Raw genomic sequence first — 26,853 nt, 5'->3', positions numbered from 1 at the left:
AAGAGCGCGGCACGATGTTGGCAGCCGTCACTCACCCTATAGACGCATCACTGCAGTGTACTCTCATGTATTTGTTCAACATCTTTGTTCACTGACGCAGTCGATGAACCATGTCGGATCCGGAATCGTTGGAGCACTCAGTCCACCGGAGCAGGGTGATTATCTCTCACGACAGCGCCCACATTGTAGCTGTGCTTGATAAGTAGTCGGGAAAGGCTATGCGTGGGTGACGTCGACCTTGGATCGTATTGAAAGAGTCCAAAAAGGGAAGGACGAGACGGCAGACAATGCCAAGACCAGATGGGCGTCATTGCCTTGAGTTGTCGCGACTTTCGTCCTCGTTTCTTGCTTGCAGATGCTCAACCAACCGTCATGTAGAACACCTGGGCAACTTTGAGCCGTCGTGCTCCGTTCTATTTCGGACACGCAATGAGATCAACGGCTCCTTGCCTTCAATGTCATCACGTGTGTTGTCCACAACACAGATGGACCCAACCAGGAAAGGTCGTCGTTCGCGGACTGGCTGTCATCAGTGCAGAAAGCTCCATCGTAAGTGCGACGAGACACGACCTTCCTGTTTGGCCTGTCGCGCAAGTCAGGCACCTTGCGAGTATGGCATGAAAGTACGTTTCGGGGGCCGTCCTTTCGCAAAATCGACCTTCGGCAAGTGTTTGAACGGGTCCGCAGCTGTGGTAGCAATTGAGTCGGGCGATAGCCCGGATTCAGACGCAGCGGATCAAGGCTTTGTCTACGGCCTATCTTCAACACAACGGACCGTAGCCATCACGAGCGGCCCAGCGGAGGCAAGCGGTAGCAGAGCCGAAAGAAGCGTCATACGGCCCTACCGGGATGAGATTGCACAGAATCCATCGCACCTGCAGCGTCTGACAACTTCTCAGAAGCTGCTGCTGGACCACTTCCTGCACACTGTGACCCGGTCGTTCTCTCTACACGCCAAGTCTCATCATGGCTTCTGCTCGACCTATCTGACTCTGGCTCTTCATTCCTCTGCGCAAGTTTTGCCGACTGTGCTCGAAGCCAGCGCTCACCACCGGAGATCTCTTGGCCTGGAGCACTCTGATCACGAGCTGTTGTCGCTACGTCAAGCAAGCCTACAGAATTTCCAGGTGCCTCAGGATGTTAGTGATGACAACACACGAGACATTGCTGCTGCCACCGCGCTCATGTTGTGCCTTTGTGACGTGATCGCTGGCGGCGAGAAGGCGGGATCATGGAAGTTGCACCTTCAGGGCGCTATGGCAATATTGCGGCAGTCACCGACAGGTGCTACCAACCAGACTCAGATGTCAACTCAGAGGAGATTTCTGTATCGATGGGGCGAGTCTCTTGAGGTCTTATCTCTGCTTGGTCCTGCCGCAGCCTTGAATGATGAGCTCGTCGAGTCTAACGACGATGAGTCAGACTATATTGACGAGTTTCATGGGTTCTCGCGATCCTTGGTTCAACTTATTCGACAAGCTCACCTCCTCCTGCTCGAACAGCAATCGCTGCGAGAGGGACTGGTACAAATTGGCGGACAGTCACACGGCGCGGGTCTTGACAGACTATCACGCATCATTCAGACACGGTGCCGAATGCTGATTCGACTGCTGAAGCATCGCTCAGCAAGGAAGAACATAACTTCCACCCATCGCTGAAGTCGTACATTGGCAGCGAAACGCAATCCGATTTTGTAGCCGTCAACGTTGCGTTTCATCATGCAGTCCTTCTGCAGCTGTACAGACGAGTGCAAGGCCTTGCCTGGGACGACTCCTCTGTCGAACAATCTACGGAAGCAATTCTGACGAGTCTGTCACAGTTGCAGCTTCGTGAAGAAGCATGTCCGGGAGTGGCAATCTTACAACCGCTATTTGACGCGGGATGCTCATCGACTCAGAACCACCATCGAGAGCAAGTTTTGGATCTAATGGACGTTTTGCGAAAGTACTACGCCATGGGCAACGTCAGTCGTGCGAAAGCATTTCTTCTCGAGTACTGGCAAATGTGGGATGACACTCGTGCTCGTGGAGGAGACTTGCTTTGGAACGACTTTCTCTGTAAGTATCGGATGAACTTCCATCTTTGAAAGCAACAGGGCTAATGGTGACCTTGCAGCTCAGAAGGGCTGGGAGCTCTCGCTATACTAACAGTTACGCAACCTTCATCCCTCAGAGACCCAGCCGTGAGCTGCACCTACTACGTACGTCAAGCTGTGTATTTATTCGCCCTGTTCACGTCGAGGGTTTCTGCTCACGAAATCTTCGTAGATATCGCCCATGGTAACCCATTCTACGCCTTCGTGTTTGTTGATGTGCTCAATGATCCTGCGTCCAGTTAGGCTCAAGCGCAATAACATATCGCTGGGGTAATAAGACTGACCTCTCCTGCATGAGCAGAACGTGCGGACGACCCGAGACATCCGGATGAATCGTCATCGGAAAGATGAATTCATCGTACTCCCGGTAGCAGAAGTCGAATTGATCCTGTTCACCAGAAGATACACCCGTCAGCACTGGTCAGAGCCACGCCACTGTTTCCGCTGAACTCGCGATCGACATACCTTCCAGAGCGCTTCGACATCACGCGGATTGACCCATCCGTGGCTGTTGGCAGAGCCCTTGATGAACATCAACGGTACCATGTCGTCCAAATACCACGACGCAGGAATCTCGACAAGTTCGCTCTCTGGGCCCCTGACCAACGGCTTCATCCAATTTTCTGCAGGCTGATCATAATCGATCTTAGTCCAGCTGTCTCCGAGGCGCGCTCTGTATGCTTGGCAGTCGTGATGGCTCAAACTATGGTCATACTTAATGCCGAACTCGAGCAGGAGCTCAATTGTCTCCTGACCCACTTCCCACCAAGGAGCAACATATCCGCGAGGTCGCTCTCCGCCACAAAAATCTGTCAACATACCCACAGTCCTCTCCAGGATATCCCGTTGTTGCTGTGAGGATAGTCGGTTGGGATCTTCGTGGGAATAGCCATGTAGACCAATTTCGTGGCCAGCGTCGCGCACTTGTTCGCAAGCCTTCGGGAACGTCTCGAGTGAGTGTCCAGGAATGAACCAGGTCGTCCTGATGGAATACTTCTCGAAGAGCTTAAGAAGTCGAGGCACCCCCACTTCGCCAGCGAAGACACCTATATAGCCCATGGTCAGTGTCAGTGCCGCTGGAGCGCGCCTGGAGAATTATGCACCTCGACTGATATCGTGCTCAGAGTCCTGACCGCCGTAAGAACCCAGCCAGCCTGAAACGGCGTCCAAATCAACACCATAGGAGCAGAGAACGCGTTTCTTGCCCATGTCGAAGGTGTTCCCGTGTCTTTGTTGTATAGCGCTCGTGTGCGACAGACAATAGTCGCGCCGCCTAGAGTCAGCCGACCAGGAGTACTGCTACGGCTGCCAGCATACCGAAATAGACGAGATATCGGCCCAGAACCAGTATTTGTGACCTCTTCAAATCCACGTCGGTCCGCCTCCATCTAAGCCAGCCGGTTCACTAGCTATCATCAACACCCGGCAATTGATGGACCACATTGGGTCGTACGTCGAATGCTAGCCCAAGGGCCCTGAGGCCCAGGATCAATGCAGAGCCACCCTAGTCCTAAAAAGGAAAGTACAGTCGCAGTGGATGTGGTGGATGATCACTATGATTTGGCTTCTCGCCAGGTTCGACAGTCAGGGTCCCAATTACCAACACTGACGAGCACGATGTCCCGGATCCGAAGCACGTCCCTGGTGCGCATGCTCATGGCTTGCGCAACACTCCACAGGTCGATTGCTCTACAATAAAGCCGGACGCTCCTTCCTCCGCCACGATGGGAGAAGTCGCGACCACATCAACTCACACCACGGTCAACTTTCCCAAAGCTAGGCCTTACTGCTCATCTTCTCACCAAATATGTGCTCAAGTCATGGCACATCGTCTCCAGCCGACGGGAATGGAGCTGCGCAAACGAAGCCCTCATCATCCGCTCTTCAGGGATTTTTAGGCAATGTCATGGAGATCTGTATCGTCACACGCGACCACAAACGCACAATCTCAGGTCTTCTCAAGCTAGGAATCGGTCCATGGAAAGCCTACACATTCACACCGCAGAACACTACGCATCAGACCTATCGTGGCAAGCCAGCAGATTTTACACTGAAGGTCTGCTTTGCTCAGGCAGGAAACGTGGTCTATGAGCTCATCCAGCCCATAGAGGGACCTACGATCTTTGAGGAGTTTTTACAGAAGCACGGCGAAGGGATACACCATATCGCCTATGATTGCAATGGGATCCCTTGGGAAGATAGGATGGCTGGGTTCAAGGAAAGGGGGTTTGCCCTCGCCCAGTCTGGAAGTTGGCAAGGCAAGAACCACTTTGCCTTCTTCGAGACCGAGGATGCAACGACGACTTGTTTCGAGACGTACTACTTTCCTGACGACTGGGTCGATCCAGTGGCGGACGAAGTTTATGGTTTTGAGACATAAAGTACTCCCTGGGACGATGCAGCATGTGGGAACTTCGAAACGGCTATGGACGCTATGTAGCATTATGAACGCTGAGGACGTATCTATTCACTTTCCGGTCTACTAAAGTGTTGCCTGATTGAGGAATACCAAGTCCATTTGCATACCAAATGATCAGAACTTCGATCGACCTCCACGCATCCATCTCTCAACGCAACCAACTCCCCCTAGACCACACAGCCACAGGCTCTATCGGCATCAGATCTGTCCACGTCTTGAACACAAAACAGTCAAATTGATGAATCCAAATGTGATTGTTGTTGTGAACAACGATTGCGAAGACTTGCCTATCGCCACGGGAATTTTACATCTTCAGACCTGTGCGAATGTGTGAATGTCGTGTTAGACGAGGCCCCCAAGTCTAGTTGCTTCGCACAAGCCGGGGAGGCGTGTGTTAAATTTCGGAATTTGATGTCACGGTATGCCATGCACCGTCGACCGGCGCGGAACTTGTACTGCCTCGACTACTCCTTCCTCAACCGCTACTGACTCAAGTGCTCCCTCCTCATGTGCTCCCTCCTCATGTGCTCCCTCCCCAAGTGCTTCCTCAAGTGCTCCTTCCTCAAGTGCTCCTTCCTCAAGTGCTCCTTCCTCAAGTGCTCCTTCCTCAAGTGCTCCTTCCTCAAGTGCTCCTTCCTCAAGTGCTCCTTCCTCAAGTGCTCCTTCCTCCTCTCTTTCCTAGACTACTCCGTCTGTCCTTCCTCGAGTACTCCTGCCTTGCCCGCTCCTGCCTCGTGCATCTCTGTGTTTTTCACCATCGCTGCTTCTCTGACTAGGAAGTTCTGGGATGCAGCCTCCACAATAGCTGCCACTTACGTGGAGCTGCAGCGCAGCTGACGAACGATAGCTATTGGTGAGTAGCTGGTCGATCTATCAGGTTTCATGAGTCTAGCTAAGAAAACTGACCGTAGCACTCTTTTCAAGGCCATCACATACTCTCTTACGACATTCCTACAGTCACTGGTCTTCTCTATCTGTACAAAGTGATCCTGCCCACACAAACAACACTGCTACTTGCCGTATAAACAATTGGTCTGCATATAGCACCCTAATGCGTCTGTTTGTCTTCCGTGCCATGTGCCACAACGGGATCGTCCATGGCTCCGGGGTCATTCGTGGCTGTTCCTCCGGTAAGCACGTCGACATCCGTCTTCGGTCCTTCGTAGCCTCTCCCACGTTTCCAAAACCACAACGCAGTTACCGCGATCGTGATGCCTCCAGCAATGACACTAGAATAGTTCATTGTTCCGCTAGTCACCGGCATCGTGTAAGGCAGGGAGAAGATGACGATGAAGACGACCATGTACACAGATGCTGCTGCGATGACGATAGGGCCTTCACTCCGCTCATCCAGAAGTGGCCGCATCGTGTCCAGCGACTGCGCCCGTACAGGTACGGCAACAGGGCAGCCAGGTACGACAGGGTGGTGAGAATGACGAAGCTGCCCACGAACGCATTGAAGGCAGTCGCGGAGCCAACTGGAGAATTTCGTCAGCGCAGGCCTGCTGAAGGAACACTCTGCGACGTTCCGCCGATGGTGCTACAAGAAATACAATTTTGCGGATAGAGGTGGACTCACCATAAATGGCACCAAAACAAGTGTTGACGCAGGCACAGAGAATGGTCGCATTGACAGGGTTGTGCATAGTTGGGTGTATCTTGCCAACGAATTGATGGCATGGCGTTGCACCGTCTCTGCCCAACGTCCACATCGTGCGGCCAGCAGTGATGTATGCTGCAATCACTGAAGAGACGGACGGTAAGAAGACCACCAACAAGAGACCCATTGCTCCAGCTCTGGTTCCCGTGGCTTGCAAATAGATTTGTGCCAGCGGAAAGTTGCCGCCGCCAGTCAGTACCTCGTCCAGATCAGAAATCGAATACATCAACGCTACCAGATAGCAGAACGTGGATGCAAAACCAAAAATCATCTGCATTCCAATGGCTTTCGGTATGTTCACCGAAGGGCGTGGTATTTCCTCCGCAAGGTGAGATACGCTGTCAGGAGTTCCCATTGCGTATGCGCCGTTTAGCATGCCGAGCAAAAATGTCAAGCCATCGCTAGACCAGCCTGTGGAGTTGATCCAGTCTTTCCAAACGAAAGCATCGTCGGCATAGCCGCTGCCTGTCTGACTCGGCATGACGGCGCAGACAATGATTGAGGCCAGCCCACCAGCAACAATGAAGACCAGTCCGATATCATTTAGGACTGGTAAGAGTCGATTCCCAAGTACAACAACAAAGCAGGCCGTCCAGGAGATGATCAGATATGTGACGAAGACATGCCATCTTTGGAAAATGTAGTCCGCGTGGAACAGAGCATACATCTGAACAAGCTGCTGAGCGACCACTGAAGAGGTCGACACTGTTGCGAAAATCCATGCCGAAACATTCCACCAGCCTGCATAGAAACTGACCACCCTTCCATATGCCTTCGACGTAAAGACAGCAGCCCACTGGTAGACCCCAGCAGAAGATGGTATAGCCGAAGCCATCTCTGCGACCGAAGCTGCGACGAGGCAGTACATGAGCGAGACTGCTATGAACTCGTAGAGGACGCCTGGCGACCCGCCATTCAGAATTGATACCACCAGAATGCCACCAGTCAGTGGCCATGAACAGCCTGTGATTATTCCGACAGCCGAGATACTGACCAGACCAAACTGGCGCTCGACCTCCTGCACGTGTCCGGAAGCATTGACCTCAACAAATTCGCTCTGGTCAACCGTAGGACCTCTACTCTCGACGTCGTCTGGAGACATTGCAGCAATGCTGATGATATCGACCTTACAGTAAGACTCGCCGGACCCGTAGGCATCATCTCGGTCCCTTTATACTCTCGGTCCTGAGAGGTGATCAAACATCGCTACCTGTCTCCTACCCCTTTGCGATACCGGTCATCTCCTTGTTTCCTCGACGAGTCGGACGCGTGGCAGGCATATTTTCGATACAAGACGACGGCGGGCTCCTCCGCATTCGCGTTAATACTTGTGCAGTAAGAGGATTCTGCTTTCCTCCGGGTCTGGTATAAAAATTATGCTTTGCCACTTGCACGATGCCTCTCATCCCCGCCAAGACCCTCATATCCTATAGTTTCCGCATTAGGCATAGAGGCTTCGATCAGTATACTTTGCATACAACCATTTGACCAATATTTAACGTAGTCAGTAACGGCACATCAATGGCTTCGTAAGCGTCCAAACACTTCTTGAGAGTGCAGAGGTCGGTCGTTCGTCGGCCAGAAACACCAAAGGTATACAAGACCATGTTTGAGCTAATCTGACACCTTTCACACCAATTCCAGAACATATGTCCAATATGCCAACCTCCTCAGCTCGGAAGGTCCAGATCCTCCCTGCCAGATCGGGCGCAGCAATACGTCTCTCCGAAGGCCAGACGATCGAGATCATCAACGTCCACGGCACGCAGGTCGTGGACACCTGGCTCTGGCCGCTACTGACTTGAATTGTTGCTTGTCCATGGAGCATATCCGGACTAGACTTCAGAGAATCACCATTTCAGTTGGCGACGCGCTGATCAGCAATCACCGGACGCCCATGTTGACAGTCGTCGCTGACACGTCGGCTGGCGTACACGATACGCTCATCGCGGCGTGCGACAAGTACAGATATGCTGAGGTAGGTCTCCCTAGGCCTAGACAGTTGTACGCGCTGGTGTGCTGATTGTTTTCTTAAGCTTGGTGCGACAGGCTATCACCCCAGCTGCACCGATAATTTCAGGGAGGCCTTGCAGCGGATTGGACTTGCAACAGAGCATGTCCCATCGCCACTCAATCTGTTTATGAACGTTCCTGTGGCAGAAAACGGCAACTTACACTTCGCGAACCCAACATCAAAGGCTGGACAATTCATTACCTTGAAAGCAGAGATGGACATTATTCTTGTCATGTCTGCTTGTCCGCAGGACATCACGGCGGTCAACGGCATGGGCTGTACCGACGTGCACTATATCGTCAGTTGATCCCGATGAGATGTTGCGAGGTTCGGAGTCAGTATTCTCAGCCAAGGCTGGGCGTCCATGGCAACATGGCAAGATAACCCTCGCTCTTGGACACAGCAACATGGTTGGAGCTCCGTGTCAAGTGGTTGGGTCCATATACGCCGCTAGCCGTCGGGATGACCTACCATGTCGAATTTGCCTTGCTGGCGCTCTTCGTACAATACTGGATACCAACACCTTCCAAACTCGACATGTTCGCTTCGCTGCCGCGACGACGGGGCTTTGCAGGACTTTAGTCGAAGTGAGTGGGCTGTGTCGACTTTCCAGGACAGCGTAGCAGAAGACCAAGCGAAGCGAATCGGCGTGGGAGCTTGACACCATTCAGCCAACATAAAACTTGCTCTGTGAAGTCGTCGACCGAGTCATTGCAGTCAGTTCTCGATCAGCATTGGCTCCCGAACGACGAGACTCGCCGTCAGGTTGCATCTCTGTAGCAGCGCCATCTCGATGCATATATGCTAACCTACCAGACCACCCATAGGAGCAAAAGTACTGTACAACCCAAAGTCAGCCAAGGCCTGCGAGAATCGTGATGTGATGGTTTAATTTCCGCGTCGAATGAAGACAACGCCTGCACTGACACGGTCAGCCCATCGAGACGCCTTGCCACCGGAACACACGGATTCTGGGGGAGTTCTGCTTGCATGATGCTCCGATCTGTACTTCGTGAAAAGTGTGTGATGAGTGTGATGGCTGTGTCCGATGATCTAATGATCACTATTCTCCATGAAGTTCGATCAAACCCTGGGCCAAGTCGGTTAGGCGGCCTCCTGGCAAATCACAGGCGCTCTTGCCTTTATTTCGTGGCGAAGTTTTGTGTCCACAATTCACCCACAAATCCCGACGTCACAGGCGCGGCCTCTCCTTCCCTTCCCTGCTAGGGTTTCCTCACTTGAGTTCTAACCGGTATAAAGCACTAAAACACCTCGTACTTGCTGTCTTTGTACCACTACGAACGCACTGGCCTTGTATACGTTGACCATCATTTACTTGATTGCTTCACTGTTTGTCCTGCACGACGCTATTCGCAGCGAACAAGATCAAACAAGATCAGTCGCATCATCACCCCGAACCTCCTGCTGCTCGTATTTCTCGCAAACAGGCAAATAGAGTGCGCGCGAGCGGTAATCACCTCAACTCGCCACTTAGATAGAGTGGACTGCGCCTCGTGTGTATTGACTTATATACACGACCTGCGAACCGGTTGCCTTGGGGCTCGTATCTGTTCGCTACCCTATACACATCCACCAACATGAGATTATTTCCCGCGTTCCTGGCCCTTAGCGCCGCAACAACATCAATCGCGTCACCACTCGCGGAGCCAAATGCGCTGGTCGAGCGCAACCCAGATGCCTTACACTCTTCCTCGAATCTTGCCGTTCGTCACAGACGGACGCGCAGAGAAGACGAATATCTCGAACGACGGGTAGCTGAAGACACAATCGAAGCACGGTCCGCTGAGGCAGAAGCCGACCTCCTCGAGACCAACGTGTTCGAGAAGCGGAAAGGCGGAGGCGGCGGGAAAGGAGGAGGTGGCGGTTCAGGAGGCAAAGGCGGATCTGGTGGCAGCGGTGGGCGCTCGCCATCCTCGTACTCCTTTTCGCCACAATCCAACATCGGCGGCAGAACTGTGTCTGGCTCTGGGCCACGACCGCAATATGCTGGTGGTCGCTATGCAGGTGGCGCCACGGTACCCTTTTCTTCAGGTGGCCGGACGCCATCGCGAGGCATTGCTCCATATGCCTTCCCTCTGGTCGGATTCGCTGTCTTCCCTGCTGCGTTCCTGTTCGCATACGCATACGCCTATCCTTACGGTTACGGATACAACTATTATCACGATGGAAGGAACCGTACTGCCAATGTCACCTGCCTGTGCGAGCAATATCAGGTCTGTGGGTGTGATCCCGATGGCAACCAGACGGTGTTGGCGCAGCAGATCGCCAACGGCACTGAGGGTGGTATTCCGGTCAACAGCTCAACCGTAAGTACACCAGCAAAATGTGGCGTTGGGTTGAATGCTAACCAAATCGACAGGTCAAGACAGTCGACTACGGCAACGGCACCGAAATGTCCTACATTAATGGCACCTTACCCAATGGCACCACGCGCCTGGCGGCACCGAGCCATCTGATGAGTCCCAGATCAGTGCGGCTGTGCAGCATGTCATGAGCTATGCCGGATACACAGTCATGATGGGCACTGTTGGCTGGGGTGTGTGGATGGGTGGCTTGCCATGATCCTGCCTTTCCTGATTTAGGCAAGGTGAGATGAAGGGTCCGAATCAGCAATGAGCGACGTTCACTGTGTGTTGTGGAACCACGTAAGTATCGAAGCCGAGCAGTCCGAGATGTCAGGCTTGAGTGCCAGCGGATCGTGCCAAAGTCTGCCTTGGCGTTCTAGGATGATGCGTTGAAACCGCACCTGAATGTGGCAGTTGAGAAGACCGAGATGTCGAAGACAGGGCGGACGGTGAATAGACACCACAACTTGAAGTGGCGTTTGGATGACTATGAAGTGATACCCCATTGCGTCCCGATCGTTTGCAGATGCGATGGGTTTTTCTTGTGTACAGGAATATTTTTACAGGGGGCTCAGTTGGCAGTCCGAAGGAGCAGAAAACGTTCAAACCAGTTCTTCTTACGTCTGCTCCTCATCGTTGCCATGTCAGCTTTTGCTTCCATCTCGCGCATTCGCCTTATCCAACAGCGGGCGACTGAGCACATCCAACATCTCCTCAAATCTCACAACTACTTCCCCATGCGTCCCCTCATACTCCCTCAACTCCACCCCGTCGCTCCCAATCTGCTCCGCCATCCACCGCGCGCATTCAATGGGTGCGTTCACATCCTTCGTGCCATGCCACATCACCACCTTCTCCCCCTGCTTTCCCCTCCAATTCACATCCTGCAGCTTGAATCCCCAGCCGACCTCCGTGCAGAAGATCCGGAACTCCTCCAATGCAGCCCGTGTTCCTTGCCGAAAAGGCTCCAGGGCTTGGTTTACGAAGGACTCTCTTTGCTCACTGACAGACCACTCCTTCGAATCCTCGCCAAGGGCAACGTAAACGACCAGCTCAACCTCCTCCGCTACATCCTTCGCAGGCTCTCCGCTGCGGTCCTCAACAAGCTTCTTCCTCCTCTCCCTCGCCGCGATCAAGGCGGTGTCAACGCGCCGTTGTACCCAACCTTGGCCCGCGAGCAAGCGCACAAGTGCAATGCACGCTGCTGTGAAGCCCCGAAGCAGCCACGGCGTATAGAAGGCAGCATAGTATCCGACCTTACTCCACCATGGCAGCGCGGCCCATCCCTCTGGGCCTTGCGCGGACCAGTGCGGTGCGCCGCAGGCGATTCCCACACCGGCTACCTTGGGAGTGAGGAGCGGGATCGTGCTGGCGGCGGCGGCGAGTGCGTAGGGACCTCCGCCGGAAAGGCCGAGAATGCTGAAGCGCGATAGCGATAAATGCTCAATGAGGGGGAGGAGGTCGATTGTGGCGTAGTCTGCGATGGTGCGGTTGGGAGTGGGAGAGGTGAGGCCGAAGCCCGGGCGGTCGGGTGCGATGATGCGGACTGGGGGGTTGTGGCGGAGGGCGAGGTGATGCAGGAGGGAGGCTTCGTAGCGGGAGGAGGGGTAGCCGTGGAGGTAGATTATGGTTGGAGAGGTCGGGTTCGGCGAGCCATAGCGGGCGTAGGAAATCGTGCGGTTGGTGAGGGTAGTGAAGGTGTTGTTTTCGGAGGGAGGACTGTCGTCTGTGGGATTGGAAACCGAGGTGGTCCGGGGGAGAAGTGGTGATGTTTCTTGGTTGGTCATTGTTGCTGGAAGGCTTCGATGAGCGTTGGTGCCAAAGGCACTGTGTCGTGTGTTCAGAAGGCTCGGCTTTTGTTCAAAAGCGTTCCTTGATGTTCTTAAGATTCTCAAGCGGACTGACTGTGCGAGACTGGCAGGCAATGCTTGTAGCTTGGGACCGGCCAGTATGTTCATCGCCAGGCACCAGCAATTCGCGTAGGGGAGCTTTCCTATCTACACATTTGCCCAGAAAATCTCGCTGACTCGCAGAGACGTCTAGAAAGCAAGTACGGCGCAAGTTGGCCGCGACCCTGAATGTTTTGCCCCAGGCCACCACGCGGAAGCCCTTAGTTAGTTCCAAAGGCTGGAATGACAGCAGGTCGTTTTTTGAGAAGGAGAGACATGGTGACCTACGTCCGCCTCACAGAGGACAATGTGGCCTTATATAGCTTGTCCGACCTGTTGCCAGAGGCTAGTAGCTCCAGCTGATGAGAATGCTGTGTTGTCGTTGGTGGGAGGCAGACACCTTCGGCGCGCGAGGAATCCGGGGCTTTTCGGCGAGCCGAAGCTGAAAGGCGGCGGGATGCCTGGACGCCTTTTCGTAGCTTGGGTTTGCCTTTAGTACATATTGTACCTTAGCTTAGACATTTATCTTGTTGACCTGCGAGATTGGCCAGTCGACTTGCCACGCGATTTTCGAGTCAGTCACGCAGAACTATGATGACTGTATGTGAATGGTGGAACATCCTCATCGATGTCAGAAGGCACAGCAGGTGAACATCATCCAATAGACATATCAAGCTTGTGTTCGTGGGATATGCATCAAGCAGATTCTACACTTGCCCTTGAAAGGACCGCTCGGGTGCAATGCTCGAGACAACGAGGCTCAAGTGACAGCGTGGAAAGATGCTCAAGTCCCTATAGATGACTATGCGAGTCTCTGAGGCAACGAAAATACCCACAATGAATTCACTTCGGTAGGTGACGAGCACCAGAAAGAGGAGGCACCCATTTTCGCGCGAACTTGACACAGCAGCTGGCAAGATCTGAAGTTTCATGAACGCGTGCCATTTTCATGAACACGAACGCACGCTATCATCTAGATGAGAATTGCCCTTCCTTGCACGGTAAGTCGCGTTGATCTGTTGCGATAAGGTCACTGACGAGGACAAGACCTCGACCGGTTGTTACGCGCATCTCGCCCGACACGATGGCTCAATTCCTCGATCTGCCGATCGAGATTCGCAACATGATTTACCGGAACGTAGCACGTCGCGCCAGGGTCAGATTTGCATATATGACGGTCTTCCCACTGTCTACCTGCGGTGCGCTTCTGGTTTGCTGCAAACAGATCAATGCCGAGTTCTTCCCGGCCTTCCTTGAGCTGGCTCGGATCGACTTCTCGCGCAAAATTCATAGAAAAACCGGCGTCGTTCAGCTACCAGGCATCCAGTCGGCTGCCATCCAGCACGTCAGCCTGGGTCTCAACGTTTTCGCCAGCGATGGAGGCATGATCTTGTTGAAGAACATGTCCAACCTCAAATCATTCACCTACAAGGCTGTTGGTTACTATAATATTCCAGGAAGCGTGCTCAAGCATGTGGAGGCATGTCACAACAAGGACGATACGGTTCCGGATGATCCATCAGACGAGTGCTGTGATATTTGCAGCGAAAAGTGTGCGGTAGATCATCTGAAAGATCAGGTCAACAAGTATCCTGACATCCTGCTTGGAAACTGCACAGCGGCCGACGATGAGAATGGCTGCAATGGGGACCCGCAATGCTGCGCTGGCAATCCCATTCGCAAAGTCATCGGCGTCTGGGAGTATACGGGCAAGCCCTTCAAGCTGATTGCTCAGGTATACATTGAGGATCTTGAGTTCGCGCTGGACGATGACTGGGTAGGTTCTCTTCCTCCACCGAATGACAGATCCCTGACTGCATGCAGATTGGGTTCTTTGACCTGGGCTCGAAGGAGATGGTGATCTGCAGTGGTGAGGACCATGACGACATCAAGACTCGGTTCCTTGTCGACCTTCATGGGTACTAGCTATGTCGATGCCTTCAGGCTCGTGCCGTCGAAGGTCCAGCACAACTGGACGGCGCCATGTTCGCGGTACTGAACTTCGGTTGGGAGGCATCTGCCATGCAGTCACGCTCAGCAGAAGCTCGACGTCTCTCGAAGTATCAATAGGCAGGCACGGTCATACTGCAAGCAGCGTGGAATGCAGTGCTCGGAGGACGCCCTCAAGGGTAGCTTTCGTTGCTGTCGACTCGCTCTTAGGTATGACAACGGTCGTTACCACAAAATTGGTATTCGATTGCCTACCTGCAGGGGACTCCCCATACCGTTGTTATGCGGTCAAGTGATCTATGCTACACACTCAATACCACAGTGATTTCACAACCGTCTGACATTCGGACTCCTCGCGCCCCCAAACTTCAACCTCGTCGCATCACTCACCCTCTTAACCAGCGGTCTTATCAAATGCCCCTCACTCCCCAATAAGGCCTTCTGAAAGGCTCCCTACCCGGCCCGAAACCACGCATGATTACCTCCACGGCAAAAACATCCTGTATCGTCCTCAGCGGATTCATGATATCATCCTTGCCTCCCCTTTTTTCAGCCGCTTTCTTTCCGCCAGACTTCCAGCTCAACATGGCCATCTTCTTCATTGCGTAGGTGCTTAGTTGGTAGGCGGCGTCGAATGAGGAGCGTTGTGCGTGCCGGAGGCCGATGTTGCCGCAGCTGAACGACAGGAGTGGATTGCGTGAAGGCTCGGTAAAGGTGATATGGGTGTTGTGCTTGTGGGCGTAGACGTGGATGTGGTAAGGCTCGTCGATGGGGATCCCGCCGCTGCCAGATCGGGCGGAGGCTTCGTTGCGGGCGTCCCTGAAGAGATTTTGGACTGCAGACGAGCCGGAGCGGGTGGTATTTGTGTTGGAGGAGGACTGAGTGGAGGCGGAGGGGTACGAGTAGGGTGTACTTCCGGGAAGTGGGCCGCCGCCCAATATGGTCGCGAGTTGTTCTTGTTGGGCTCGTTGAGCGGCTTGCCGTTGCTGTCGGGCATTCGTCTCGCGCAAAGCTCTGAAGTATTCGCGGGGAGAAGTTTTACTTGGGATGGAAGTCGGGTGCTTGAGGCGGCAGATTGCTCAGATGGCTCTTTGGGATCGTTCATTAGACTCTCACCCAGGCCAGCGAGAGGATTCTGGGCACGCAGAGTGCTTGTCGAAGAAAGAGTGCGGCGTGAGTTTGGATGCCGTGGATGCCGTTGTGCTTTAGCGTGTTGTCGGCATGATCTGCACATCGAGGACAGCGCGCTCCGGCCAGACGAGGCCGCTACTGCCGCTGGCATGGCTGCGGTGTTCGTGTGTGTCCGACTCGCGACGTCAAGACCAAGTGTAGGTCAATGGTCGTCGAGGTCGGGACGAGCTTGGTGAGGTTCAGAAAGATGTCCAGGGTAGGAAAGTTACGCGAGACAGGCGAAAGTTGAGAACGGAACGCAGAAGAAGAAGAATCGCAGCAGCTTCACCTTCAATCCGCCTTCATCTCAGTCCTTCTTTCCCTTGAATTTGTATTCTCTCTATTCCAGCTGTTCACTCAGTAGTAAAATTGAAGGGTGCATCAACCTCTTTCAGAGCATGCTAGCTGCTAGGCGTGCGCCAGCACATAGTGTTAGCCGCTATGTGACCAGTACTTTTGCTTCTGCTTCAACACATTCTGGCCGCACTGCGGCATATAGGAGATTAAACACACTCTCTACTCTACCGAAGCCCCATCGCGAGAACGCGCCACTCCTTCAGCGGTCGAACATCTTCTCATCTCAACATGCGCCACCGTCCGTAGCCGCACTAATTCGGCCGTTCCACTACTCTGGACTACGGCCACAGGAGCCCAAACCGAAAGATGGTATAAGAGATTCGCCGCGGCCTGCAGAGCCTGCAGAGCCGTCAGAGCAGAAGGCATCCGAGGAGCCTAAGTCCGAGGAGGGCAAGGAAGGCGAAAAGAAAGAGGGAGAAGATGGCAAAGAACAGAAGAAGGAAGAGGCACCTCCGCCACCTCATGGCGACAAGACGCCATGGCAGGTTTTCACCGAGACTTTGAGGACTGAATTCAAAGCATCGCAAGAATGGCAAGACTCGACAAAACAGCTGGCTGGAGAAGTCAAAGCTTTCAATGAGTCTGACAGTGTGCGCAAAGCACGGGAAGCCTCGTCAGCCGTGACTGGAGGAGCCAGAAAAGTGGTCAGAGGCACGGGCGAGGTCGTCGGGAAAGGTGTCTCATTTGCCTGGAACACGTCTGCTGTGCAAGGAGTGCGAGCGGGTGTGAATGCTACAGGAAGAGGCTTGGAGAAGGCCAGTAGACCTATAAGGGAGACACAGGCTTTCAAGGATCTTTCCGACGCCCTCGACGACGGCAGCAGCGCTCGCTACGGCGGTTGGACAGAGCGGGAGGAGCGCAAGAGACTGCGCGAGCAGCGTGAGCAGGAACGCCTGACTCGAGGCGGCAAGCCCATCGAACCTATGGTTGAGAACCCTGAGTAAGTGCCTTATTCGACGCCGATCACAGTCACTGACCTATATAGTGCTGGTACGAATGTCACAGTACACAAGGACTCGGCCTGGAAAGAGTCATGGAACGAATTCAAAAGCAACTCGAAAGTCATGCAGGGTCTTTTCAACATGAGAAACACTTATGAAGAGTCAGAGAATCCTCTCATTTCGACTGCCCGATCGATAGGCGACCGAGTCGCTGGGTTCTTTGCCGAGAACGAGACAGCTAAGGTCATCAAGAAGTTCCGAGAGATCGACCCCAACTTCCAACTGGAGCCCTTCCTACGAGAAATGCGGGAATACATGCTGCCCGAAGTTTTGGATGCCTACGTTAAGGGAGACGTCGAGACGCTGAAGCTATGGCTATCGGCCGCGCAGTTCCAGGTCTGGCAAGCTCTAATGGATCAGTACACGAAAGCTGGCCTCAAGTCGGACGGCAAGATCTTGGATATTCGGCACGTCGATATTATGAATGCTCGGATCTTGGAGCCCGGCGACATTCCGGTGTTCATCATCACCTGCCGGACACAAGAGGTTCATGTCTATCGAAAGAAGAAGACGAACGAGCTAGCAGCGGGTATGAGGATAAGGTGCAGTTGGTCACTTACGCGATTGGCGTGACGCGACTGCCTGAGGAAGTCAACAATCCTGAGACGAGGGGCTGGAGGTTCATCGAGCTGCAAAAGGCTGCAAGGGACTATATCTGATCTGGGACGTTGGCCGGCCATCTCATCTGCGTTGCAGAGAACCTATGAGCACGCGACGGTAGTCGCGTCCCGCAATGGTCTTCGTAAAGCGAAGGCAGGAACGCCTCGGTCTCCTCCAGCGCGGCAGCAGTCAAGTGGAACTGGGTGCAGCAGAGACTATGCTGTTTCGCACTCAACTCACTTCCTCTCGAACGATTTCTATTTGTGTATTCATACTCGACAGGAGCGTTGCATGTCTGGAAACGGCGCTTGTACAGTACTCTGCCCATGAGGCTATTTTCGCGGAATGAAGAAAAGCGACAGGGTTGGTTCGGAATTGCTTTCAAGCTCTGGGGACGCGAGGACCTCCCAAACTAATGGCTGCTAACATGTTCAGCCTGATGATGATCTGTAATACGGGCTTGGAGGAAAAGCTACGATCTGCTGTTCACCTAGCTTGACTCAGATCCGACGTGTACTGGGGATATGACGATGGACAGAACGAAGCAATTTTCTCTCTCGCATGCCTTCCCTGTTTGTTCGGCTTCCGACTCAGACGTTCGAAGCGATACTCAGTGAGTTCCAACTCATCAATCGCAAAAGCTCGCAGCCGACTCGAATACGCCAAGAGCATTGTGCGGTTGCCAGGTGATCAAGTGAACTACTCGCCGCACTTTCTACTTGCCATATTTCATTTTGACCTGCGGCCCTCCAACCTCTTCACTCTTTACGTCCATTTTCCTCCCACTTCCAACACACTTTCTGGCCCCGGAACTGTTCAAACCTCTCACGCTGCCAGCCACTCTCCAAAACACTTCCGTCAGCTTCACCTCGACAACGATGGCAGATCGCAAGCCTCTTCTCAAGACCGAGGAGTCCTCCGTAGGCTCTGTCGACACCGCGAATTCTCCATCAGCATCGAATTCATCCCTACGACCAAGCGGTCCGAAGAAATCAGACTCAAAGACGGGTCAGACCAAGATCACCACACCGGCCCCTGAAGGACCTCATCTCAATGGCTCAGATGTGCCCAATACCACAGTCGCAGAGGCCCCTCAAGCCGGGGACTGGATGGATTCCAAGTACACGATTCTCATCGTCTACCACGTCCAGCTCATGTACCTGGCCTGGCTCTTCGTCCAAGCAAGAAACAATCCAGCCGCGGCGGAGACCGCCTGGAAGTGCGCCGGCATGGTAATCATTGGGTGGACATATCGTTTCCTCAAAGCCCACACTCGAGATCCTCGCATTCTCTATCCGCTGGTCTTCGTCAACACCCTCTGTTGGTTGATCATTGTGGGCGAGCTCCGATGGCCAAACCGTGTCGCAGGTCGCAACGTCGCACCATTTTGTGCAACTGCATGAACGGTCATACACAGACCCCAAATCCTGAGCGGCTAGCAGCGGCATGATCCCCAGACAGTTCGAGGACTGACGTCAGATCTGCGATCCACTGCCTGACATTAAACTACCACGCACCTACATCACATACCAGGCACCAGTGTTTCTTTCGTAAGATTCGGCGTTCGACACATCCTTAGCCTTGGTCTAGAACATCCTCTGCTCATAGCAAGGCCCTCAATCGAACGATCCCAAGCGCCACACCAACGCATCAGCACCTATATCAGCACCGCCACTCCTTGTATCCTACATCCCGACGCGAATTCCTGCACGTACAACTAAACCACAAAACAAAAGCCCTTACATTTATTCCCAACCACAAGCCAACATGCCTCTCATCGTACGTACTCCCCCTCAGCACTCCCTTCACCCCGAGTAGCTCCCTCACAGCACCTCCCATCCCCATCAAAGATCCAGCTAACATCGCTCTACAGGATCCCGTAACGATGGGCAACTCGTCCGACTGGAAGACCAAACTACTCGGCAAGTCCCTCGGCGATAACCACAGTGAATCGACATTCGCGAAGAAAGACCTTCCCAAAGAACACCGCGTGCTGGAGGAGAACAGCATGAAGACCATGGACCACAAGCCTGAGCGGTTGAATGTGCATGTTGATGGAAAGGGTGTTGTTAGGGATGTTAGCCATGGCTGATTGGGAGGCATCCAGGGTCGGCTTCCGATGGCGAGGTCTGATCCAGCGGGGCACCATCACGTTAGCATTGCATCTGGAAAGAGCACATAGGCCGGACGACATGGACCGCTGACGGAGCATTCCATGAGAGGTCTTCCTAGAACGAACGCATCGATTTGCCCGCCTTCTATGGATGGATTTCAATATCCTCCAGGGCTGTCAGAGAAGTAGTCTCCGCCAACAATCGGCGACTTGCCCTTTGCCAATGATTCCCTCCTATCATCTCCGTTTCCGTCTTGTGCAGGGCTTCTTTCACCACTGCCCCCTCTTATCCTCGTATCTCCCCGCTTGGGCACAGTCAAACCCAGCCCAACACCAGACCGTCCAACTTGACTGGTCGTCCTCAGATCCCCCGCATCACGACTCAAACTCCCAGACGAAACAACAGGACTGGCCGCCGCACTAGCACTCATGCCCTCACCCAACCCCGGTACAGCGGCCACCACTCGCTTGAGCACCCTTGCAGTCGGGTCAATGCCCATGACGAAACGCGCCAGCTCGGCGCAGAGGTCGTAGTCGCCTGTACTGAAAGCTATGCTCATCAGCCGGATGATATGGGTGTGTAGTTCTGTTCTTCTGTTTGATGTTAGGGACTTCGATGCTGTAGCGTCTGCCTCATCTTCTGTGTCCTCTCCTTCGTCAAGGTCGCTTTCGTCCTCGTTCTCGTCTTCTTCTTCGCCATCGACTTTTTGGATGCCCTCACCGTCCTTCTGTTGCTTCTTCTCACCCTCGAGCTCCGCCTCGTCCTCAATGCCCTGCAATATGATCAACACGCCGCTCGCAGTCTTCAAGTCCTCTAACGCGAGCGCGTCTTCGAACATCTGGGCTGGAGGCGGCAGGTGCTCGAAAAGTGTTGGCCAGACGGTCACTTCTGTCTTGCGGATGCATTGCACCAGCGTGCTGAGGTATGCGGTGGGAGATAGCGACAGCTGGAGGAATGAGAGGGTGGCTGGGAGGCGTCGGGCTGGAGAGTGGATGGGTGGGTTGGCTGTGTGGGCGTTTTCTGGTCCAGAGTCAGGTCAGCCAGAGCTGTTTCGACTTCTGTGCTGCGTGCTTTAGCGAGCTTCCGCTTTCGTTCGTGCTCGTCGTCGAGGATATGGTGCAGCAGTATCTCCAGAGCGTGCGGGAAGTATGAGAGATGTTGGTATTGGTTGACGGCAGCGAAGGCAGCAGCGTGGTCGTTTGCAACGAGTAGCTGGTGGCGTAAGACGTATGGTAGGAAGAGTTGTGTGCGGATATCGGAGCGAAACAGTGGGAAAGGCGTATCGCGACGTTGGAGGAGCGTCGTCTCGATGCCCAGCACAATACCCTTCGTGAGAAGTATTGAGAGTGGGTAGAAGTCGACGGGTATGTCCACGAGTGTATCAGACAGGGCATCCGCTGAAGACGAGGAAAGCACGTTGCTGACGGCAGGCCAAAGCCGCAACTTCTGTCCAGTGAAGGTCCAGAGGGAGTCGCGAAGCGTAAAGGGCTCCTGCCGATAGCTATAGCTGCCTGTCAGGAAGGCGCCGGGCGATGGAGTCTGTGGCGCCGAGCCTTCCGCGCCTGTGAAGTTGAAGTACAGCTGATCTCGCATCAGGATGTAGTATTCCACATGCTGTGCAATGACACGGAGATCGTACTTCAGATCGTCTTCCGGCGTTCGAGAAGGTTGCAACAGGACAAGCTTGTCGTCTACCAGGAATAGGACTGACGCGAATTCGACGTCTCGTGATGGATCTCCATTACGTAGCTGGCTTTCGGGCACAACCCAGCTGACCGACCTTACTCTGCTTGGAGCTCTGACAACTCCGTGGAAGGCGATCTGACCGACCTGGATCAGCTGCGACTTGTTGTTGTCCATGCTGATCACATAATGGTAGAGGATGTTCTCGTGGGTGTATACTAGCAGCGAATCCTCTCCAGAGGGCCCCACAAAGACGATCGGCATGTTGAAGATCTCCGTGTACAGCGGATTGCGGCCCAAGTCGAGATCGCGAGAATACAATCGTAGGTCATTGCCCGCAGCGTTCTCGGTTGCGACTGCCAGTATGTGGCCAAACCAGCACATTCCTCCTCTGACAGCAAAGGAAGCCTCAACGGCAGGATCTGAGAATGTCTTCCACCTGCCACTGTTGACAGAGTAATGTGCGATGCCTCGGCGACCAGCAATTGCCACGTACCGCCCGTCCTGCGATATGACAGATGTTCGAATCGGCCACTGATTGTTCAAATATGCTGCCGGGTACTGCGCGTGATGCCACAGCGAAGACTCGCTGGAGATCGATGTGAGATCAGGTAACTCGTGGCCTTTGTAGATCTGTATCTCCATCGGCGTTTGTATAAGAGCTCGCACCAGGTTTGCGCAAGAAAAGTAGCCAACAGCAGCACTTCGGGCAAAGTCGAGCTGGAATATGTTCAAGGTGCCAGCAGTCAGCATTATCTGTGCTCCCTGTCCAAGCCATGTAGCTGTGCGGATCTGTGTAAGCCATGTATCACCACTGGTCTCAGCATGCTCGATATTGCAGTTGAAGGTAGAAGGTCCGTCCCTGCCAAAGACGCTCCAGGTCGTCCAGCCCTTTTCGTACGCGACAAAGAGGCAATACCCATCGGGTGACCAAGCGAGCGACGCAATCGCGCCCGTCATGGCAGTCGAGAAGCCTGATTGGAAAGTATGCGAAAGTGGCACATTTCCAGCGTAGTCCTTCGCCACATAGCAAAGGATCGTACCATCATCGATAGCCGTTGCCAGTAACGAGAACCTAGCATTGATGGCGGCCATAGTCGCTCGACGACTTGTGCCAGAATGGAAGCAAAATCCGTCATATAGACGGTTGTTTGGTGGCAACGGAGACTTGGGGGTCTGACTTCCGTCATCAGACGACGCGTTTCTCATCATCTTTGGGCGTACTCTCTGCACAGCATAAGCTGAACCGCTTGATGTGATCCAGACGCTCAGGTTCATCGCTCTGTCGTGCGTCATGAACGCGATGTTAGATTTGTCCATCCAATCCAGTTTGCTGAGTACTTGCGCCACGGCCTGTGTCCTTCCCTTGGCGGCTCCCATCGTATGCATTGTATTGCAGCAGGCTTCACGGTAGCGACTACAAGCTCTTGGTCGTTCGCGACCACATCGTTGATGCCAGCGTCAATCTTGATCACTCGTCTGAAGTGTAGGTATAGTTCAGTCAATCCGAGCGACTCGTCAACACCAAAGTACTTCACCACACTTTGTCGACGCGATTGGCTGTACCCATATTGCTGCTGCAAGACACGATGGGCTGGATCTGCCTCTACCGCAAGAGTCAAGATGTAGTCCTTGCTAGTCCTAATCGCGATGATGCTTCCATCAGGTTTGAGCAGAACCTTGACATTCTGTCCGAACGATTCAATCGACTTCGCTGATCTCTCAAGAGTCGCCAGAACCACTGTTGGACGCGCGGACCATATATTGAGACTACTGGCGGTGATTGATGCAAAGAGGTGATCCGATCGCGTACTGGAGACGTCTACGATGGCCGAGTCGTCGGGTGAGGCTGCGTCCTTTGTGGCATGACTGCCATCCGCCTGTGCGCTGGTGTTCCCGGTAGATCTGACATGGTGTACGAAGATCTGTGGAACACCGCACGGCCAATACATGACTCGGCCCGCTTATGTCTCGAGGTCATTTTCGGATCTGCGTGAATGTGACGGCAAGGATTGAGTTGGCCGCTCAGTCTTGCACCCAGTCAAAACAGTCATTGGTATCGCATTTATTCCGAGTCCGAGGTCAAGAATGTTTGTCGACAGGTGTTAGCATTGACTAGAAATCTAGCAACGTGACGGAGATGTCTTTGGTGCCAAGGGTTCGTCGTATGTGGCGCAAACGTGGCGCCGCTTGTGGCGGCAGGAAAGCTTCCCCTTACTTCAAATCAAGCTCGTTTTTGCACTCTTCGTTGTCTTTGGCTCAACGATGGCCAACATGTCGCTCTGCAACGGCTTCCAGGTCGTGTGGCTCACTCTTGCCGCAACTATGGCTGCGGCTGCTCGGCGATGCAAAAGGACAGAGGCATGTTGGAAGAGCTACGAACCCCTCTAACCGAGCTAATCAGCGGGGCATCAAACACGTCCGCTAAGGTACAGTATGTTGCATTGCGTATCATATAGAAGCAGTCGGATCCTCTTCCATGACAGTCCTGCTGGAGCTGCTCCTGCTCGGTAGGTTGTGATTCAATCTCGTTCTTAGCAGCATTCGCACATCAGAGCCCATCGAAGAGCTTCCAGTCGATTCGCCATGAGCGACGCCCTCCCACTTCGAATTCTGGCAGGCGCGACCATCCCGGATACGCCGCTTGTAGCTGCCGCCATTGACTACGCTCGCAAATACAGCAACAATCCCACATACAATAACGTGCTCCGATCTTTACTCTTAGGCTTCATCATTGCGGACAAGGTACTGCCCGATCGCGACCGTGAGGTCCACGCTGTTGCCGCTATCCTGCATGATCTGGGCTTTCCAATCGGTCATCCGCCAGACTCGCCACTTTTGTCCAAGGACAAGCGCTTTGAGGTCGATGGAGCTAATGCTGCCCGCGAGTTCCTGAAGAGAGAGGCAGACTCGGCGGCATGGGACAAGCACCGGGTACAGCTGGTTTGGGATGCGATCGCCTTGCATACGATTGGTAGTGTTGTTTTTGAGAAAGAGCCCGAGTGTCAGGCGTGTAGCTTCGGGATTTGGGCGGACTTTCAGGGCCCGGACCGCGTTGCTGGCGGCTTGCTGACTTGGGACGAATACAATGCTGTGGTCAAGGTATGGTTATCAAATATACCGCGCTGGCCAATGTCTTGCCTCGCAGCTCCTGATTGAGTACAGGAGTATCCCCGTCTGGGTCTGATGAAGGACTTGAAGGAGCAGATGTGTACGCTGTGCGTCACCAAGCCAGACACGACTTACGATAATACTGTTGGTGAATGGTAAGTCTGCTAAGCTTGTTGGAAGCTTCCGTTCAACACTCTCTTCCAATGGACAAGCGTCAGCCTGCGCTGTGACACGGATTCTGATACACGTGGCAGGGCGATCGCTATGTCAAAGACTACAGTCGCAAGGGCAAGCTGACCCAAGATCTTCTCGAGACCTGCAACTTGGACGATATCCAGCCGAAGTAGCGGAGTCGAGATTGAGACGGGTTGCTGCACTTGACAACGACAACAACGCCTCTTGGCAACAAGGCAACTCGCACCGACGTCGACACCAGAATCCAAAAAGTCCGAATTCGAGTTCGAACCATGTATGCAACACACGCATACGCCACAAGTAGACAATATCAGCCAGATCACGCGCCCTCGAGCACTTCATGTCATTGTTAGCAATCTACAAAAAGGCAACAATGTTGGGGGGCTCACGACTTACTGCGTGAACCCCCCGAGACCTCATTGAGTACTCTCAGAAATTTTTCGTTTTAAATTAGGGAGCGACCCTATTGTACTTGCAAGTACTTTAATTCTTAAAGCACCATACCCTTCTTTTCGGGGCAGGTTACGACGCAAAATCTGGAGATCAAATATATAAAGGTGTTGATGTTGCCAGGGGTGACGAGCCGGTCAGTGACCAGTGAAGCCGGGACTAGGGAAAAGTCAGCAGCGGGTGACTTGACTTGGTCATGATCTTGGCGTCAACGCGACAGGCGTCTGCGAAGACCGAATCTCGAGGAGCTACCACTACCGCTTCCGAGGGCTGCGTCCTGCCGCCCTCTCTATTTTGAAGTTGCTGGCCGCGGCATCCCATCACCAAACACGAGCCTGACTACTCACACCGTGTCCGTCTCATACCGTATCTCTGACAGTCCATCCTCAAGCGCTTCCGCAAGCCACTTGCTTCGAACACGCAGCCGCCATTCTTGTTCTTGATACACTCATTCTTCAGCTTCTTGAAAAGAGTCTCCGTCTTCTCCTCCATGGTAGCGAACGGAAGGCCCAAGTCATGTGCTCTCAAGCACTCTATCTCTCCATCGATTGGCACACCCTGTGCAGGATGAACCATAGCCCCGTCGCTGCATTGGTCCCTGTCCCGTAGAATTAGTTTTGAGATTTGGATAGATGTGTGACCATGCCACAAGGCGTTGTGCTAACAGTTATGAGATTCGAGGTAGGTACTTAAGGTTTTGGTCCTTGGCGAATATATATTCATTCATCTTCTCCTTTTCAACCTCATTCCACGTCCTGATCCTAATAACAACATGAGTCTGGACTTCGAGCTCACCGATGTGCACGTCCTCATCACCGGAGCTTCAGGCGGAATCGGCGTCGCTCTAGTCAAGACCTTTCTCTCCCTTGGCTGTCGTGTAACCGCCCAGTACAACAGCTCTGGCAAGTCGTTGCACACGCTCTATGATGGTCTGGAGCCCCAAAAGCGCGAGTACCTCTATTCCTTTCAAGCTAATGTGACATCTGAGGCCGACGTCGCCAAACTATTCGCCACCGCCCAATCAGTACATGGCATTGACGTTCATGCTCTGGTCGTCAACCACGGTATCTTCCCAACGACCGACGTCCCTCTCGCAGATATGTCCCTTGCCCAATGGCGCAACACTCTCTCGGTCAACCTGGACGGCACCTTCCTCCTTTGCCGCGACTTCCTCCGCCAATTCCGCAGCGCCAGACCGTCTGTCTCCAGCTCCCCAGCAATAAGCATCACCCTCATAGGCAGCACCGCCGGAAAATACGGCGAAGCCAACCACGCCGACTACGCGGCCTCCAAATCCGCCATACAGACCGGCCTGCTCCTCTCCCTCAAGAACGAAATCGTCGCCATCGCTCCTAAGGGCCGCGTCAACGCCGTCAACCCAGGCTGGGTACGCACCCCAATGGCGGAGGAGATCGTTAAGGACGAGGCGCGGATGAAGAGGGCTTTGGCGACGACGCCGCTGCAGAAGATCGCGACGCCAGAGGATGTGGCGAGGCAGGTGGCGGTATTGGTGAGTCCGGCGTTGAGTGGGCATGTTAGTGGGGTTGGGTTGCAGGTTGATGGCGGCATGGAGGGGAGGGTCGGCGGTTGGTTTTGATGGCTGAGGTACATCGCGGGCACACAGGACGAGCATGACAGTACACATAGATGCTTGGCCGCCTGGATGTACACCACGTCTAATACTCGTTGAACGACACCCAGATGCTCTCGGACTCCGAGACGACTCACGCGCATCATCGAGAGGCCACAGCACCACAGGCTGCCTTATTTCTGGACAGG

The 26,853-nt window shown here is 53.7% G+C and overlaps 16 protein-coding genes across 16 annotated transcripts; 10 read left to right on the top strand and 6 right to left on the bottom strand.

Moving 5' to 3' along the window:
* Window positions 1–617: 617 nt before the first annotated feature.
* AB675_6462 (uncharacterized protein) lies at window positions 618–2,147 on the top strand (the record flags this gene model as incomplete). The annotated part of the gene is made up of 3 exons (XM_018146757.1): window positions 618–1,588; window positions 1,627–2,057; window positions 2,116–2,147. The coding sequence occupies 3 exons, from the start codon at window positions 618–620 to the stop codon at window positions 2,145–2,147; spliced, it is 1,434 nt and encodes a 477-aa protein (XP_018003652.1).
* Window positions 2,148–2,218: 71 nt separating this feature from the next.
* AB675_6461 (Peptidoglycan deacetylase) lies at window positions 2,219–3,304 on the bottom strand (the record flags this gene model as incomplete). Its single annotated transcript, XM_018146756.1, has 4 exons — window positions 2,219–2,324; window positions 2,380–2,483; window positions 2,561–3,141; window positions 3,199–3,304. The coding sequence occupies 4 exons, from the start codon at window positions 3,302–3,304 to the stop codon at window positions 2,219–2,221; spliced, it is 897 nt and encodes a 298-aa protein (XP_018003727.1).
* A 598-nt stretch (window positions 3,305–3,902) lies between these two features.
* AB675_6460 (uncharacterized protein) lies at window positions 3,903–4,475 on the top strand (the record flags this gene model as incomplete). Its single annotated transcript, XM_018146755.1, has 1 exon — window positions 3,903–4,475. One exon carries the CDS (start codon window positions 3,903–3,905, stop codon window positions 4,473–4,475), a length of 573 nt encoding a protein of 190 aa, XP_018004046.1.
* A 1,087-nt stretch (window positions 4,476–5,562) lies between these two features.
* AB675_6459 (Choline transport protein) lies at window positions 5,563–7,276 on the bottom strand (the record flags this gene model as incomplete). The annotated part of the gene is made up of 3 exons (XM_018146753.1): window positions 5,563–5,854; window positions 5,905–5,992; window positions 6,094–7,276. 3 exons carry the CDS (start codon window positions 7,274–7,276, stop codon window positions 5,563–5,565), a joined length of 1,563 nt encoding a protein of 520 aa, XP_018003900.1.
* Window positions 7,277–7,832: 556 nt separating this feature from the next.
* Window positions 7,833–8,495, top strand: AB675_6458 (uncharacterized protein; the record flags this gene model as incomplete). The annotated part of the gene is made up of 3 exons (XM_018146752.1): window positions 7,833–7,943; window positions 8,021–8,152; window positions 8,211–8,495. 3 exons carry the CDS (start codon window positions 7,833–7,835, stop codon window positions 8,493–8,495), a joined length of 528 nt encoding a protein of 175 aa, XP_018004078.1.
* Window positions 8,496–9,786: 1,291 nt separating this feature from the next.
* Window positions 9,787–10,703, top strand: AB675_6457 (uncharacterized protein; the record flags this gene model as incomplete). Its single annotated transcript, XM_018146751.1, has 2 exons — window positions 9,787–10,515; window positions 10,569–10,703. 2 exons carry the CDS (start codon window positions 9,787–9,789, stop codon window positions 10,701–10,703), a joined length of 864 nt encoding a protein of 287 aa, XP_018004056.1.
* A 495-nt stretch (window positions 10,704–11,198) lies between these two features.
* On the bottom strand, window positions 11,199–12,341 carry AB675_6456 (uncharacterized protein; the record flags this gene model as incomplete). The annotated part of the gene is made up of 1 exon (XM_018146750.1): window positions 11,199–12,341. One exon carries the CDS (start codon window positions 12,339–12,341, stop codon window positions 11,199–11,201), a length of 1,143 nt encoding a protein of 380 aa, XP_018004155.1.
* Window positions 12,342–13,527: 1,186 nt separating this feature from the next.
* AB675_6455 (uncharacterized protein) lies at window positions 13,528–14,369 on the top strand (the record flags this gene model as incomplete). Its single annotated transcript, XM_018146749.1, has 2 exons — window positions 13,528–14,220; window positions 14,268–14,369. 2 exons carry the CDS (start codon window positions 13,528–13,530, stop codon window positions 14,367–14,369), a joined length of 795 nt encoding a protein of 264 aa, XP_018003946.1.
* Window positions 14,370–14,803: 434 nt separating this feature from the next.
* AB675_6454 (uncharacterized protein) lies at window positions 14,804–15,675 on the bottom strand (the record flags this gene model as incomplete). Its single annotated transcript, XM_018146748.1, has 2 exons — window positions 14,804–15,379; window positions 15,436–15,675. The coding sequence occupies 2 exons, from the start codon at window positions 15,673–15,675 to the stop codon at window positions 14,804–14,806; spliced, it is 816 nt and encodes a 271-aa protein (XP_018003674.1).
* Window positions 15,676–15,961: 286 nt separating this feature from the next.
* AB675_6453 (Mitochondrial import inner membrane translocase subunit tim44) lies at window positions 15,962–17,580 on the top strand (the record flags this gene model as incomplete). The annotated part of the gene is made up of 3 exons (XM_018146747.1): window positions 15,962–16,860; window positions 16,906–17,450; window positions 17,513–17,580. The coding sequence occupies 3 exons, from the start codon at window positions 15,962–15,964 to the stop codon at window positions 17,578–17,580; spliced, it is 1,512 nt and encodes a 503-aa protein (XP_018004153.1).
* Window positions 17,581–18,399: 819 nt separating this feature from the next.
* On the top strand, window positions 18,400–18,924 carry AB675_6452 (uncharacterized protein; the record flags this gene model as incomplete). The annotated part of the gene is made up of 1 exon (XM_018146746.1): window positions 18,400–18,924. One exon carries the CDS (start codon window positions 18,400–18,402, stop codon window positions 18,922–18,924), a length of 525 nt encoding a protein of 174 aa, XP_018003836.1.
* Window positions 18,925–19,288: 364 nt separating this feature from the next.
* AB675_6451 (uncharacterized protein) lies at window positions 19,289–19,613 on the top strand (the record flags this gene model as incomplete). The annotated part of the gene is made up of 2 exons (XM_018146745.1): window positions 19,289–19,300; window positions 19,395–19,613. The coding sequence occupies 2 exons, from the start codon at window positions 19,289–19,291 to the stop codon at window positions 19,611–19,613; spliced, it is 231 nt and encodes a 76-aa protein (XP_018003795.1).
* Window positions 19,614–19,792: 179 nt separating this feature from the next.
* AB675_6450 (uncharacterized protein) lies at window positions 19,793–20,473 on the bottom strand (the record flags this gene model as incomplete). Its single annotated transcript, XM_018146744.1, has 1 exon — window positions 19,793–20,473. The coding sequence occupies one exon, from the start codon at window positions 20,471–20,473 to the stop codon at window positions 19,793–19,795; it is 681 nt and encodes a 226-aa protein (XP_018003886.1).
* A 44-nt stretch (window positions 20,474–20,517) lies between these two features.
* AB675_6449 (Guanine nucleotide exchange factor subunit ric1) lies at window positions 20,518–22,413 on the bottom strand (the record flags this gene model as incomplete). Its single annotated transcript, XM_018146742.1, has 1 exon — window positions 20,518–22,413. One exon carries the CDS (start codon window positions 22,411–22,413, stop codon window positions 20,518–20,520), a length of 1,896 nt encoding a protein of 631 aa, XP_018003752.1.
* A 1,491-nt stretch (window positions 22,414–23,904) lies between these two features.
* AB675_6448 (uncharacterized protein) lies at window positions 23,905–24,776 on the top strand (the record flags this gene model as incomplete). Its single annotated transcript, XM_018146741.1, has 3 exons — window positions 23,905–24,420; window positions 24,484–24,573; window positions 24,684–24,776. The coding sequence occupies 3 exons, from the start codon at window positions 23,905–23,907 to the stop codon at window positions 24,774–24,776; spliced, it is 699 nt and encodes a 232-aa protein (XP_018003827.1).
* A 1,070-nt stretch (window positions 24,777–25,846) lies between these two features.
* Window positions 25,847–26,671, top strand: AB675_6447 (3-oxoacyl-[acyl-carrier-protein] 1, chloroplastic; the record flags this gene model as incomplete). Its single annotated transcript, XM_018146740.1, has 1 exon — window positions 25,847–26,671. The coding sequence occupies one exon, from the start codon at window positions 25,847–25,849 to the stop codon at window positions 26,669–26,671; it is 825 nt and encodes a 274-aa protein (XP_018003958.1).
* Between the last annotated feature and the right edge of the window lie 182 nt (window positions 26,672–26,853).

This window comes from Cyphellophora attinorum (genome assembly GCF_001299255.1).
Source record: "Cyphellophora attinorum strain CBS 131958 chromosome Unknown Contig4, whole genome shotgun sequence".
NCBI lineage: Eukaryota > Fungi > Ascomycota > Eurotiomycetes > Chaetothyriales > Cyphellophoraceae > Cyphellophora > Cyphellophora attinorum.
Note: the sequence above shows the minus strand (reverse complement) of the source record. Positions and strands in the feature narration are given on the sequence as shown.